We start from the raw sequence: 15043 nt of genomic DNA, 5'->3' as shown, positions 1-15043 counted from the left end.
GCAAAATAGAACAGGGTGTATTCAGTGCCTCCATGTAACATATCATGCTCCCTTTAGGGCGGTGGAGTGTAACCATCATTGAGTTAGGCTTAGCTACTTGACATGGTCTGGCTTGAGTGGGAAGGTGAGGCTTGGCACTGAGGTACAATGTTTCAGCACCCAGCCTTAAGGGCAGTGCACTTCAATGGTGGGTGTGGCTAGGGTCAATGGGCCATTGCAGGGTTAAGTTTCAAAATACGTTGAACCTCAATATTTACATCTAAAATTGATACCCCAAAACTCTCATGCTGCTCTATTTGAATGAATAATTGAAGAGGATATTGCCCGGCCTTTTTCTGCAACATTCCGGTTTCCTTTTTAAAATGTAAAGTATCCAACTTGGAGTGGTAAACAACCACTTTCCTTAATATTGACCGTGTCTGTGTTAGTTTTAAAGATGAACTGTGCAATGAAACTTTGGTGTGTTTTCCCCAGCGGGCAGTGTTTCAAGGCCTGTCGCAGGAAGCATTGTCTGCTTGTATCCAGTCATTGCTTGGGGCTACTGATTCGATCATTAAAAACAAGGTCAGTGAAAACCTCAGAATTGTTAAATGTTTGTATTAGCTTCTGTTTTCTCACTCCTTTCACCCTCCATTTTTCTCTTGTTAAATTTCTCGCTCACCCCATCTCTCCTGAAGACTGACTCCTTACTTGAGGCTGATTCTGCAGCTCTCAACTGGTAGATCGCCTGTGATGAAGACATTCGTGGGAATCTTGATCGTGTGTTGTGAGGCTATTTGACTTTAAGGGGGCACCAGCCTGTTCCTGTTCACCATCCACACGCACCAACTGCATTATGATCAGGAGCGGGCAGGATTTTGAGAAGGGCCCTCCCCGTCAGATCCTTCATGCACACCCGAAGTCTCGCCCCCTCCGCACAATGCCCCCGCGGTGGCTGTGGTGGGGAAGAGACCGTCGCCCACCTCCTCCTGGAATGTGTCTTTGCAAAGCAGGTATGGAAAGAGATGCAGCTGTTTTTGTCGAGGTTCGTCCCAAGCAGCTCTGTAACACAGGAGTCTGTGCTCTACGGGCTGTTCCCAGGGGCGCACACCGAGACAAACATCAACTGCTGCTGGAGGACTGTCAATTCGGTGAAAGACGCCCTTTGGTCTGCCCGAAACCTGCTGGTCTTCCAGCGCAAAGAGTTGTCCACCACCGAATGTTGCAGACTGGCACATTCCAAGGTCCAGGACTACGTGCTGAGGGACGCACTAAAGCTTGGGGCAGCCGCAGCAAAGGCTCAATGGGGAAAGACCACAGTGTAAGGTTCCCCCACCAAGCTGGACTGAGGGGCTGGATCGATGGGAAACCCCTCGAACTGTATCGTTAATATTCTCAATTGCTGTAAATGTAAAACTGTAATTGACATGACAATTGTGAAACGGAAGGGTTGTGAAGAAACTCATGACAGTATTGAAGGAAACTGATCTCCCTTGCAATGTTTGTATTTTTTGGTGCTGTTTTGAAACTGTTTGGCAATGTAATTTTTTACAGATTTTTATGAATAAAGTATATTTTGGAAAAAACAAGTCCAGAGACATAGAAGCCAATTAATGGCATCCCTACCTACATCCAAGCTGACATCAGCTAGCTCTGCACAGACTGGGAATCAAACCTGAAACCTCTCTGATCTGTCTGGCTCAGCCGCTCACTGGACAAATACACTGGGCCATCGAGAGGAAAAGTGGAGTCATGCTTGATTTTTTTCTTAACCATGATCTGGATTGTCATTTTTCTTAGTACAAAATAATTTATGTTTTAATAAACTTCAGATAAACAGTCTTTAATAAAAGACATGCATTTATGTAGTGCCTTTCACAACCTCAGGATGTCCCAAAGTATTTTGCAACCAAAGAAGTACTTTTGAGTTATAGTCACTGTTGTAAAGTAGGAAACATATGGTCAGTTTGCACACAGCAAGCTCCCACAAACAGCGAAATGATATTGACCAAATAATCTGTTTTAGTGCTTTTGGTTGAGGGATAAATATTGGCTATTTTTAATTTTTATTTTTCGCAATAGTGCTGTGGGATCATTTGCATCGAACTGAGAGGGCAAATGGGACCTCGGTTTAATGTTTCGTTTGAAAGACGACCCCTCCCAACAGTACAACACTCCCTCAGTACTCACTGGGAGCACTACAATGCAAGTGTGAAATAATTAAAAATAAAATCTTCTATTCACAAAAGCCGTCCAGCCCCAAACAGGTGGAGGGCACTTTGTACTTACGTCTGCAGTTTCAGTAATGAACGTGCAGCGAGGTTCATGCTAAATCAGTCTGCAATTCCCCTGTGCTGTGTCTGGAGATGTTCTTTTATGTCTGCCTCCCTCCTGACCATCCTTTCTCCAAAGTAAAAAAAAAATCAAAACTGATCCATTCACTAACTTCACCATTCAACTTGGGCTGCGTGTTTTTTTTTTAAACATCTGCCTGATGTTTGTGGGTTTCTTTAACTAGTTGTCAAATTCGTCCCAATTTTAAGGTCACTGGTGGCAGGTAATCTATGCTAATCAGGAAAAATAGTTCAATAAAAGCCAGTGGAATTTTCTCACAATTGTAAGATCTGTTGCACACAAGATGCAATTTTGGGACAAATTGGTCAGTCAGTCAGTTTTTCGAGAGAGTGTTGTGTGAAAAGCATTGATCCCTTATCTGCATTTCTGTTTCAGACTCAGACGGACGGACAGCTCTTCCTTATAAAGCACCTTTTGATCCTTCGGGAACAGATTGCTCCCTTCCACACTGACTTTGCTATTAAGGAGATTTCCCTGGACCTTAAAAAGACTAGAGGTACTGCTTGGTGCTGGCTGGTAGAGCTGGGTGGCCTAATCCTACCCATCTTAAACTATTCAACACAACTCCAGGTTTATTCTACGTTCACTTGCAATGACCTGCATTCTTTAGGTTATTACTGTCATACCTTTTACTAACTACTTCTGCTACTCTGTATTACTCCTTGCGTCTTTCATGCATTCTAGAGTAGTCCTAATTGAGTTAATTGACTCCCTCCTAATTGCACTACCTCTCAAGTTAAATGGACAGGTGTCAGGGGTTTATCTTCAACTTTAAAATTAACTTAGAGATGAGAGGAAGACGTTTAACTTCTGAACTGTACCTGCTGCTGTTGTATGTTAAGTAATTGTTCAGAACTCCTTTTAATAGCCCTGCAACTCTAAAATATATGTTATTGATCAGAGAGCATTGGTTACTTATAGCTAACTGTCTGCTACCAGAGTTATTTAGAGAGAGAACGCTCATCACTTGAGAGGTTACTGTGGTGTAGATGTGCCAGTAGGGGTTGACAAAGTCATTAGTTTCAAGGCTGCATATTAGCGCTGCTGTGCACTGCTTGTATTTCTGGCACTCTGCGAACCTACTTGCTTGGCTCTCCCATTCATTCTGATAGGGTATCCTTGTCCTGCAGACCATTTAGCATCAGCAAAATCTTGCAAGCATCAACCAAGCGCACAAGCAGAAGCTTTTTTCTCCTGTTGACACAAAACTACCATGGGAATGTTCAAGACTGGCAAAGAACATTGCATTCCCTTGCTATCAGCACTGTTGGTGTACCTACACCCCAAGAACTGCAGCGGTTCAAAAAGGCAGCTCACCACTTACCTTCTCAAGGGCAATTAGGAATGGGCAATAAATGTTGGCCTAGCCAGTGATGCCCACATCCCCGAACGAATTTTCAGAGGGTGCCTCCATTTTGGGATGCCCTTGAGGTCTCCCTCCTACATTGTCAGTGCTCAACTCTTCCGGTGGGGCTGCTGGCCGCGAGCAGCCTCGGGAACAGCCTTTGGCCCTCCTGCCTGCTCAGTTTGCCAGCTGTCCTTAACTGGACAGGGATCCCAGGGACGGCCTCTTAATTGGTTGCCTCCAGGGAGATTGTGCAGCTGGTTGGAACTCCAATGCCATTGAGGTCTGGATCTGGAAATTGTCCTGTCTATCATTTAAGAGCTAAGGCAGAAAGATTCTGCCCATTCTGATGGCACCCTTCCTGCTCTAACAGTACTGCTATTGAGGTGGATTTTGGAGCCCTTAATAGCACAATCATTTCTGTCTTAACAAAACAGACCCCGTAAAATAGTTTGGAGTAAATGGCACATGCTTGTGTCTGCAGCAGCTGGAGTAGATATGTAATTTAGACAATTGTTTTACCTTAGTTTTCTGAATCTAATGCACATTTTCCCTAAATATTTTTCTAGAAGTTAGGGTGCATATTATACATGTAAACAATTCAAAATGTTTTTTTTTGCAGCCGGGCAAGATCTGGATGTGTTTGAATGATAATGCATTCTTACTAGAAATGTTCCATTTTGATGGCATTTCTTTTAAGTTCTTCCTGTTTCTCAGATATAAAGGAGAATTATCTCTTGTATTCATTAATTTTCAGTATTTATAAACTTAACTTTTGAAAGAAATGACCAAGAAGCAAAGTCCTGAGATTTCTTTACATTCATTTACGTATGTCTGCTCCTGGAAAGAAACTGGCTCCAATTCCAAGCATTCTCAGGTGGGAGGGCTACAAACAGCTCGCATGTATACCTTACTGCCCCAAGTTAGCCTGTACAAAACGATTCGCCTGTGAGCGAACCATGAAAGGTCTGTCAGATGATTCATTGCTGCCCTGATCGATTAAACGCTGTCGGCTCATTCGATCTACTTGCATATCTCACATTTTGAGCGGGTGTGGGAGCCGGCCGCTCAGCAAACTGGGGTAGGAACGAATCCATTAGCTTAGTCAGGTTTACTCGCTAATTTATCAATCAATAAAGGGTCATTTTGACCGTGGTATTTCAAAAGTCTGGGTGTAAGGCATGGCTGTAAGGCAAATTTGACTTTTTGTTCATGAAAGTCAGGATACGTGTTATATTTGGGTGCGTGCTAAATTCAGAAATTTATGGTATTTTGTTCTGAGCAAGCTTTATACCGTGATTTGGAGGATTCTCAGCACTGGTAAACTGGTTCTAAAAGCAATTCAGCTTAGGTGTGGTAAATCCTCAGAGGCTATCGCCAGGTATTTGGATAGTGGCCTCTTCCCTCCTGATGGTAATACTTGGACTAGACTATAAGTGCAGTGGTTTTACCAGATTAGCATATCTATGAATGGTCAGAGCTGCTTTCGAAAGCAGTCACATAATCTTCTAACCTGCAACTGCATGTCTAGCGAAACTGTTCTGTTGACTGACCTTGCAAGGATATTAATCCTGTTTTGTGTATGATGTGTTTTCTCTCTGTTTTATACTAACAGTGTAATAGCCTTTGTAGTGGATAATACTGTATGCTGTGTTGTATTTTCCAGAACAACTAACCACTTTCTCCATTGCATTTGAACATTAATAAGCTCCTTATACGTTGTGCAGTTTCTAGTAGAGGTACAGGTGAAGGGGAATACATCCTTATGGTATTGTTAGCTGGCTGACGCATGGTTTTGCTCTCGCGTTGTATGTGCTGCTACCACATGGGCAAAACTGTGTGCCAGCCAGTACGAGGCAATGAGCTGGTGCGGTAAGTAAACGGAGCTCCGTAGCCGAACAATTTTAAAACAAAATCATAAATAAGCTAGAAGCCTAACCAAGTATCTCTTTTTAAAGAAGCTTTTTAGTTAAGGACTTGAGTGCGACTGTTTTACTGTTGAATCTCCATGCCTGCTACAGCTTGGTCTCAAGGTACAAAGTTTCAAACTTTTGGAAGGGGCCAGAATATTTAATTGATACAATGTGGATTAAATCTGATTGGATTGTCAAAGCTCTCCAAAGGAGACTGATCAAATAGATTGGACCGTAGCAGTCAGTTTCCACTCAGTCTACTGCTGACTCTCCAAAGGACTCCGAGCTCAACTTTAGAGGTCTATTCCCCACCAAGAAACCATGTATTCACTAGATTTACAGAAGCTGCTGTTGACTGTCAAATTGACCATCATCTGCAAAATTCTGGTCTGCAAAATGTATGGCTACATGCCTGCTGATAATGTCTTTGTCGTATGCCTCTGGAAGTCTGCACTTGTCCAGGTTAGCAAATCATCTGTCATGGCTGTAGGCATCTCAGAAGCCCGTGGCAGGATCTGAAACCACTCACTCCTATGCCAGTTACTGTGGGCCCCCAGCTGGAGCCATGTCCACTCTCCTCCTGATGATTCCACCTTCAGGGCTACATAGGTTCATCGCACACACAATCCATTCCCCTCATGACAACTAAATCACCTTTGTCTTGATCGCCTCCATTTCTGTTGGTGGGACAGTAAAAATCTTGTTCATTTTAATTATAGACAATTTCTTCATATCTTGCCAATGGCTATCATTTCTTGCCTTTCAACAGCTGAACCCTTAACCCAACTTCGTGTGTTCATGTTCTTGGTATCGTGCTGGAACTGTCTCTTGGAGCCTTCATTTCTTCCTTTTTACCAAAGCACTTCTTTTCCTCAGCAACTCTCACCTTTATAGAAAGCTCAAATCCATCCAATACTTGACTTCTGTCTGATGTTGAGCTGGATTATTCTAACAGCATTTTGCACTTCTGGACAGGTTGTAAGAAATAAAAATTTTGTTTATTTAATCCTATTCTTATCTTTCTGCTTCAGAGTCATTGTCTGTACATATCCAGTGTGCTTTTTGGCCATTTTGCAGCTTCTTTCTCATGCCCCGCCTGCCCTCCCTCCCTCGTGACCTTTCTTGTCTTCCTCTGTTTTGTCAATATCACCATGATCCATGCTCTTCCAAACTTTCTCCTCTGACTTCATCTAAATTACAAATATGCCATGTTACTCACCCATTCCCCCTCAGCAAATAATCTCCAATTGGAATTGTTCCTTCAGGGATCTTGTCTTTGCTCTCCTACACTGTGGGTCTTAGCCCTTCATCTAGACTTCAGTTTAAAAAAAAAACATTTAAGCTTGTTTGGGTGAATTTAATACTGCAACAGTAATTGTCCTTCAAGCCCACAAGTATGGAGAGTGAATGGACAAAAACCCAGTTATCTGTGTTCTGATGTTGTCAATGCTCTGTCAACATGTTTTATAAAACAAGATGGGCAATAAACAATGAGCGCAGCAAGTAAAGATCATGGAATTATTCTGTGCTTCTTGTTACCTTTCAGTTCTCCTGACAGGAATATTAACATTTGTGGGTTCATGGAGTTTAATTTTTAAATTTCTTGTTAAGATGTGTAACTGTTGATAGTTACAGGTTACTAGAGCTCGTTTAATGCCTTTTCAGTTTAAAAGAAGAGTCCTTTGTTATCTAAGAGGTTGGCTTCAAGCGTAGCTGCTGTTCTCTGGCAGAAATCAGTGCAAGAGGTTTAAAACAAAAACAGAAAATGGCGTAAATACTCAGCAGGTCAGACAGCATCTGTGGAGAGAAAAACAGAGTTAACATTTCGGGTCAGTGCGATCTTTCATCAGAACTGAGAGAAAGATCACATGGATCTGAAACGCTAACTCTGCTTCTCTCTCCGCAGGTGCTGCCTGATCTGAGTATTTCCAGCATTTTCTATTTTTGTTTCTGATTTCCAGCAGCCACGGTATTTTGCTTTTTGTAAGAGGATTAAAAGGTTGGTTCTTGGTGTACCCCACTGGCTCCAACCATTGCATTTCTGTAACGCCTTTCAAGACCTTAGGACATCCTAAAGCGGTTCACAGCCAATGACATACTTTAGAAGAGCACTTTTGTAATACAGATAAACATGACAGCCAGGTCCCACAAACAGCAATGAGATAAATGTTATGAAAGTGCTTCCATTTTTAAATATTTTTTTGGGGACTCGTGTTTAAAATTGTGGGAATGCATTCATTTGAAAGACTGAAGAGAATCCATAGATGCTGGACTTTGTTTTTTTTTCAAAAAAAAGGGTCACTGGACGAACTTGAGATTTTGTTTAAAAACAACTTATTGGATGTCGCATGTCTTAAGCTAATTAAACAGCTGGAGCCTTGGTGACTAAGAGGAGTTGTTCACAGAGAAGTGACATGTCAAGATTTATGGTGGTCAAGAGCTGGTTTCATTTTGGATATTGTTTTGAGTCAGTTGGGGTAAGCCTGCTAAGAGAAGCAACCAGCTCACCCTTTTATCGCCTCTTTGAGAAACCTTGAAAATCCAGTGTGATAGCTGAAACCCCTGTTCCTGCATTTCTCCTGGAAGCCTGCCAGACTAATCCTCAACGTCGCCAGAAGAGAACTGCTAAAAAAGATCCCAATGGTAGCCGTCGACGTGTATTTGGGATACCAGAATAAAGGAACAACTGATATCATTCCATATCCTCTTCTTTTCCTTCAAGAATTAGCAAGTATTTGGCCAAAGTTTTTTTTTGTCTTTTTTTTGTAAAGAGATCACTGAAGAAAAAACGTCTTTATTTTCCCTTTACCGTGTGTGCGTGTGTGTGTTGGGCTAATTTAGAAGGGAACTTTCATATTTCAACCTGTGTTAATGTTTTGCATCTTTACTGAATAAGTTTTGTTTTTAATAAATTAATAATTTGTTTATTAAAGAAACCTGGTTGGTGGATTTTATTCAGAAACTAAAATAAAGTATATAATTGGCTGTATCGGTAACTGGGTCAATCATTTAAATATATTTTGTGACCCATGGAGAAGTGGAACTAGAGAAAGGCAGTGCATTCCTCCAGCCTCGGTCGTAACAATGTCCAGAGAATGTGTTTTAGGTGTCAATGAAGGGATAAATGTTGGCCCGGACCCTGGGGAAAACTCCCTTGTTCCTCTTTGAATAGTTGCATGGGATCTTTTATATCTGGCTGAGAAGATAGATGAAGCCTCAGCTCAATATTGCTCCCAACAGTACAGCATTCCCTCAGTGCTGTATAGAAGTGTCAGTGGAGATTATGTGCTCATCTCTGGAGTAGAGTGCTACCCACTGAATAAAGGTTGACACAAAAGAGGCAAGTTTCAATTCCAGTCTTAATTACTAAGGCTTGATTTTCTTTGTTGGCTTGATATTGGTTGCTCACCATTGAACTCCCACAACTCTGGGAGGGAGAGTGATGAGAAGTGTCTCGTGAGATAAGTCCAACCTTTAGAAGTTTACCTCTTTAAATGATAAAAGTACATTTAATGTTTGGATACAGTCTGGGCTACTTGTCTATCAGATTCACTGAAGTAGGAGACACAGTGACACTAGTGTGGAATCTAAGTACAGATAATGGGGTTTAAATAGAGTCTGTTTTTCAAATTTAGAAGATGATCAGTCTTGTGTTTTTTACTCTACAAACTTGTTCTCAGGAAGGGTGCAGATTTTCCTTACAGATTTGTAGCCGTTCAGTTCTAGGTAGGCGGCTCGGTATGCTGGACAAGGACCAAGCCAAATAGTTGGCTTGTCATTGGAGCATTATATATGTTTCAAAATGTCTTGCATTCATGAAGCATTTCCCTGTTTTTGTGTTGAGATCACATTTTTAGTGCACATTTCCACCATCAGCTTTGCACTGATTGTAAATCTAGTTGGATGTTGAGGCCTGAACTGGCTCCAAAATGAAGTGGAGCAAGACTACCTGCTCCAGGAAGACACTGCCTGCCGTCAGATGAGCTTCTGACTCCAGATTTAGGTTGGATTTACATTCTAACCGGCTTTAAAAATACATCTAAAGAATGGTATTAATCAGATGAAATTGCGCTGTTAATTGTTTCTTTGTGAAACTCAGCCTGTATGAATCATTCAAGACATGTTTTGACTCAGACATGAGTACTTTTTCCCCCAGTTCTCCATTTTTCAAATGAGGTAATGTTATGACCACGTGGTGTGACATGGTTGGTTCCCACTGTTCAACTCCCCACCTGACCGCAGCAAGTGTATTTGCATTAAAATTTAGCCCCTTGGTGTTTTACTTCTCAAATAAATGGACAGCGACAGGATTTCTTGTAGTTTTTAAAAACAGAATGTCTTTTTTTTTAGAACATTAGAACATTACAGCGCAGTACAGGCCCTTTGGCCCTCGATGTTGCGCCGACCTGTGAAACCATCTGACCTACACTATTCCATTTTCATCCATATGTCTATCCAATGACCACTTAAATGCCCTTAAAGTTGGCGAGTCTACTACTGTTGTAGGCAGGGCGTTCCACGCCCCTACTACTCTCTGAGTAAAGAAACTACCTCTAACATCTGTCCTATATCTATCACCCCTCGACTTAAAGCTATGTCCCCTCGTGTTTGCCATCACCATCCGAGGAAAAAGACTCTCACTATCCACCCTATCTAACCCTCTGATTATCTTGTATGTCTCTATTAAGTCACCTCTCCTCCTCCTCCTCTCCAACGAAAACAACCTCAAGTCCCTCAGCCTTTCCTCGTAAGACCTTCCCTCCATACCAGGCAACATCCTAGTAAATCTCCTCTGCACCTTTTCCATAGCTTCCACATCCTTCCTATAATGCGGTGACCAGAACTGCACGCAATACTCCAGGTGCGGTCTCACCAGAGTTTTGTACAGCTGCAGCATGACCTCGTGGCTCCGAAACTCGATCCCCCTACTAATAAAAGCTAACACACCATATGCCTTCTTAACAGCCCTATTAACCTGGGTAGCAACCTTCAGGGATTTATGCACCTGGACACCAAGATCTCTATGCTCATTTACACTACCAAGAATCTTCCCATTAGCCCAGTACTCTACATTCCTGTTACTCCTTCCAAAGTGAATCACCTCGCACTTTTCCGCATTAAACTCCATTTGCCATCTCTCAGCCCAGCTCTGTAGCCTATCTATGTCCCTCTGTACCCTACAACATCCTTCGGTACTATCCACAACTCCAACGACCTTAGTGTCATCCGCACATTTACTAACCCACCCTTCTAAATTTGCCTCAATCTCAATTGTTTATTGACTAATATGTCTTATCCTAAAATTGTCAACAACTGCATCCACTCGCATTTGCTCACACACAAACAAGAGACAGATAGAGGAAGGAAAAAGGAAGGTGGTTTTCATTGGGGGAGGAGGGGGTGGAAAGGTTATGATAAACCTGTTGAATTCTCTTGATAATCAAGCTCTAGATGGATGTGAACCTGAGATGATTGTAGATTGATCTCTTGATTGAAGAATCTGTTGAAGGTGATGGGTTACTTCTAGCTCTATACTGTAGATGTCAGATTTTTTTTTCAGCAGGGCAGTTTGCTTCCTGGAATAAAAACAGAAGGTGTTGGAAATACTCAGCAGGTCAGGCAGCATCTGTGGAGAGAGAAGCAGAGTTAACGTTTCAGGTCTGATCTTTCATCAGAAGTGTACTTCCTAGCTTGGCTGGAACTCAAGCTGTTAAAAGTAGCTTCACCTTCTGGGGCCGTCTCTCTCTGGCTGTCTATTTTTCGGCTGCGTTTGCTGACAATGCAACCACTAGGTGGCGCAGTACTTGCACCTGTGCAAATGCAGTCTCTTCAGCTGGAATTGCAGGCAGCTGCCAGGATTAAAGATGGCGCCGCTCAATTTATCACAGGAAATGCTGATGGCTAGATTGTTCTAGCAAACTAACCTTACATTAAGTTGGATACAAGCCCAGTAATATGCTACAATGTAGTTATAGGATACTAACTGCAACCCTCAGATCCATTTAATATTCCAGTAATCCTATTAAACACAAAAGGAATGTTATGATTGAATTTCCATTGAAAGATAGTGAATTGGCACTGCGACGGATGGAAAAGAAAATCGGGCAGAGTATAAAATGTGCTGCCAATTCATTATTGTGATTCGTGTATGTGACTGACCAGGTTTGATTTCACCCGAAGGCAGCTACTAGCTCCCGCCCCACTGGCCGCTCTTTCTCTTCGGCAACTTGCTTTCTCCCCATCCTCGCCACCGGCCACACCTCCCCCAGCCACTGGCTCCAGACCTCACTGCTCTCCCTCCCCCACTTCCCTGGCCGATTGTTCCCCACTCGCACCTCTCCGGTTGCTAGCTCTGGGCAGCGCCACTTCCCTCCTCTCGGCCACTCACTCCCACGTTTGATCAGTCACCACGTGCCATCCGAAGAAGAAAGGATGGCCACAAGGGGCAAAGTAGGAGCGAGTGGCCGAGAGGAGGGAAGTGGCACTGCCTAGAGCCAGCGGCCGTGGGGGAGCGGGGAGTGAACGGTTGGAGGGCAGGGTGGCATGAGCGGGAAACAATCGGCCAGTGGAATGGGGGGGTGGGGGGGGGGGAGCAGCGAGGTCTGGAGCGACTGAGGGGAGGAAGTGTTGAGGCCTGGAGTGAGTTGCTGGGGGGGGTGGTGGGGTGGTTGATGAGAGCTGACAGCACAACCACTAGGTGCCTAGTGGGGCAGGAGCAAGTGATGGGGATTGAGCTCCAGCCTCAGTCCCATTCAGCTGCTTCCTGCAGCCAAGTGGGGGACTGGATACCCAATGACGCTTTATCGCGCATGCGCCACTTAGTCCTGGCAAGATGTAGCTCTGCATGTGCGCATCTTGGCGCACTCTCATGTCAGCAGGCCGCTGCATTGTCAGGAATCACTTTGCTTTTTTAAGGTAAAACTGTGTCGTATTTTGTTTTGACCTATTGTTGCTGTCCGATTGTTGATGTCCTATCTGTAATATGATTTTGATATCGCTGTTTAACTCTTGCAGTGCATGACTGGGCCCAATTGAATGCTCCCCACAGAGAGCTCCTCTTGGAAAATGGCGCGCATGCAGTTCATGATTTTACTGCCCATTAAAATTAATGGATGGAAAATGGCAGGGGTCCCTGTTGAGAGTATAGAAACAATACATTATAAATAGATCTGTGGGAACAAGCTCAAGCCAGAGAGTGAATCTGCATTCATTTCTGGCCATTTAGATATAATGCTTTCTCTTTTAGGCCAAGTTCAGTGTGTTTAAGCTGTTCTGTTTGGCATTTGATTGCTTTAGTTAACATGATGTTTGACATTTGAATATTTTCTATTACAGACGCAGCATTTAAAATGCTGAACCCTAGATCTGTCCCCAGACTATTCAGGCTGAGCAGCAACAATTCCATCCTCGAATTCCTGCTTGAGGTATGGTTCAAAGTATGTTCCGTGTTCTTGGGAGCTGTTGATAATAGTGGGGAGCATTAAGTGTGGAGTTGTGGAATACACAACTCAGCAACTGGAATGAACCAGCAAAAAACCTTTCCCACTGAGGAAAATGTGTGCCGGAGCTCCCTGTCATGTACCCTCATACAATAAAATGGGCATTAATGAATAAACCAGGCAAATTTACATTGGGTTTTGCGATGCTCAGTCCGAGCAGTATAACTCCGGGTCTTTATAGAAGTTGTTGACTTGAAATGGATTTAAGTATTTGAATGAGTAATAATGTGGGGAATAGATAATTCTTCTCGTCTCCATCTAGGGGTCTCCAGAGATTAAAGAACATTATATAGACTCGAAGAAGGAAGTAGACCGTAATTTGAAGTTTGGTTGTGAAAAGTTCATTCAGCACCAAACCAGACTCTTTGTGGGAAACCTGGAAGAGTTCATGACCAAAGTAAGCAAGTATTTGTATTGTAACCTGGTGCTTGTAACTCTGGGTGGTGTGTGCTGGTGCTGCTGACTGGGATCTTTATACTTTCACCTATGGTATTAAATAGACGGCCTAGTATTGGGCTGACCAGTTGGAGTACTGGGATGAATACCTAGTACTCTTGTCAAGGCTTTGGGCATCGAAAAGGATAATTGTTTCTATCGTACCAAGCCCACAAGTATCTTTAATAAAAGCAAAATACTGCGGATGCTGGAAATCTGAAACAAAAACAAGAAATGCTGGATTCACTCAGCAGGTCTGGCAGCATCTGTGGAAAGAGAAGCAGAGTTAACGTTTCGGGTCAGTGACCCTTCTTCGGTTCCGAAGAAGGGTCACTGACCCGAAACATTAACTCTGCTTCTCTTTCCACAGATGCTGCCAGACCTGCTGAGTGAATCCAGCATTTCTTGTTTTTGCCACAAGTATCTTTTCCTGATTGGATTACAGTTACTTGTATGAGAGTAGCTGCACTGTCATTTAATTCTCAAGTGCCATGTTATGCTTGCACAGAGGTTTTGTTTTAGAGCACAATTGGAGTGAACAAGATTTGACCCACTTGTTGCCTACCTGAATGGAGTTAACAACTAGATTGATTAGAGTTCCTTCGCAATGTTTCCAGCTATTAGGTGAAGCCAATGCAGTGTCAGGGCATTGATCCTCTTGGCTCAAAATAACATCATAAGTTTACACATTAGAGTTTGAGGCATGTTGTGTAATTGTCATTATTCATTTTTCAGATATGGGCAAGTCTGACATTTATTGTCCATCCTTAGTTGCCCTAAAATAGCAGTTCAATACAACTAAGTGGCTCAGGTAATTAAGAGTGAACCACGGTGTGAGACTGTGATCACATTATAAGCCAGACTGGGTAAGGACGGCAGGTTTCCTTCCCTAAAAATCAGTGCTGTTTTTACAACGATCCAATAGCTACATGGTCACTTTTACTGACACCAGCTTTTTATTTCCAGAATTTTTCTTTGTCACTGAATTCAAATCCTCAAGCTGCCATGATAGAGTTTAACTCATGTTCTCTAGATTGTTAGTCCACGTCTCTGGATTACTAGTCCAGTAATGTAAACGGTACACTACCATACTCAATTTTTGCAAGCAGTTTATCTTGTATACAGAGCTATAATCAGCACTAGTTATATTCTATGGTATATTTTTAAACAAAATGGAGATAGTAATTTATGCAGATCTGTCTTAATATTTGTACCATCTTCCTGTGATCTACAGTAATAACACTGAATTTATATTGTGTAGGTGTCAGCATTAAAAACTATGGGTCATCAGGGAGGGCCAAAATATAGTCTAGCACAGCAGCCCTGGGCACAACCAGGTACGTTTGATTCCATTCTGTTTGAACTATGTTTTACTTCAGTTCTGCTTTGGGTTGTGTTTTTATTTCTGGTTGAGATGATTTAAAAAAAAATGTTTTAAACAATATCTGTTGCAATTTTTTGATAGAACAAACTTTTCCCACATGAGATGGTGTTCTGGGAGGCGATGTCCCTTATCG

General features: G+C 42.6%; 1 protein-coding gene across 2 annotated transcripts in view; it reads left to right on the top strand.

Moving 5' to 3' along the window:
* Positions 1 to 15043, top strand: part of cog3 (component of oligomeric golgi complex 3) — a 75502-nt gene that overhangs the window by 49322 nt on the left and 11137 nt on the right. For both annotated transcript variants that reach the window (XR_010975783.1, XM_068040180.1), the window contains exons 16-20: positions 475 to 564; positions 2710 to 2830; positions 12928 to 13016; positions 13354 to 13488; positions 14788 to 14863. Coding sequence is in view for 1 of the 2 variants with exons in the window: in XM_068040180.1 (XP_067896281.1) it covers positions 475 to 564; positions 2710 to 2830; positions 12928 to 13016; positions 13354 to 13488; positions 14788 to 14863 (511 nt within the window). In the remaining variant the exon portion in view is untranslated. The remainder of the gene's footprint in view (positions 1 to 474; positions 565 to 2709; positions 2831 to 12927; positions 13017 to 13353; positions 13489 to 14787; positions 14864 to 15043) is intronic.

Source organism: Heterodontus francisci, chromosome 10, assembly GCF_036365525.1.
Source record: "Heterodontus francisci isolate sHetFra1 chromosome 10, sHetFra1.hap1, whole genome shotgun sequence".
Taxonomy (NCBI): Eukaryota; Metazoa; Chordata; class Chondrichthyes; order Heterodontiformes; family Heterodontidae; genus Heterodontus; species Heterodontus francisci.
Note: the sequence above shows the minus strand (reverse complement) of the source record. Positions and strands in the feature narration are given on the sequence as shown.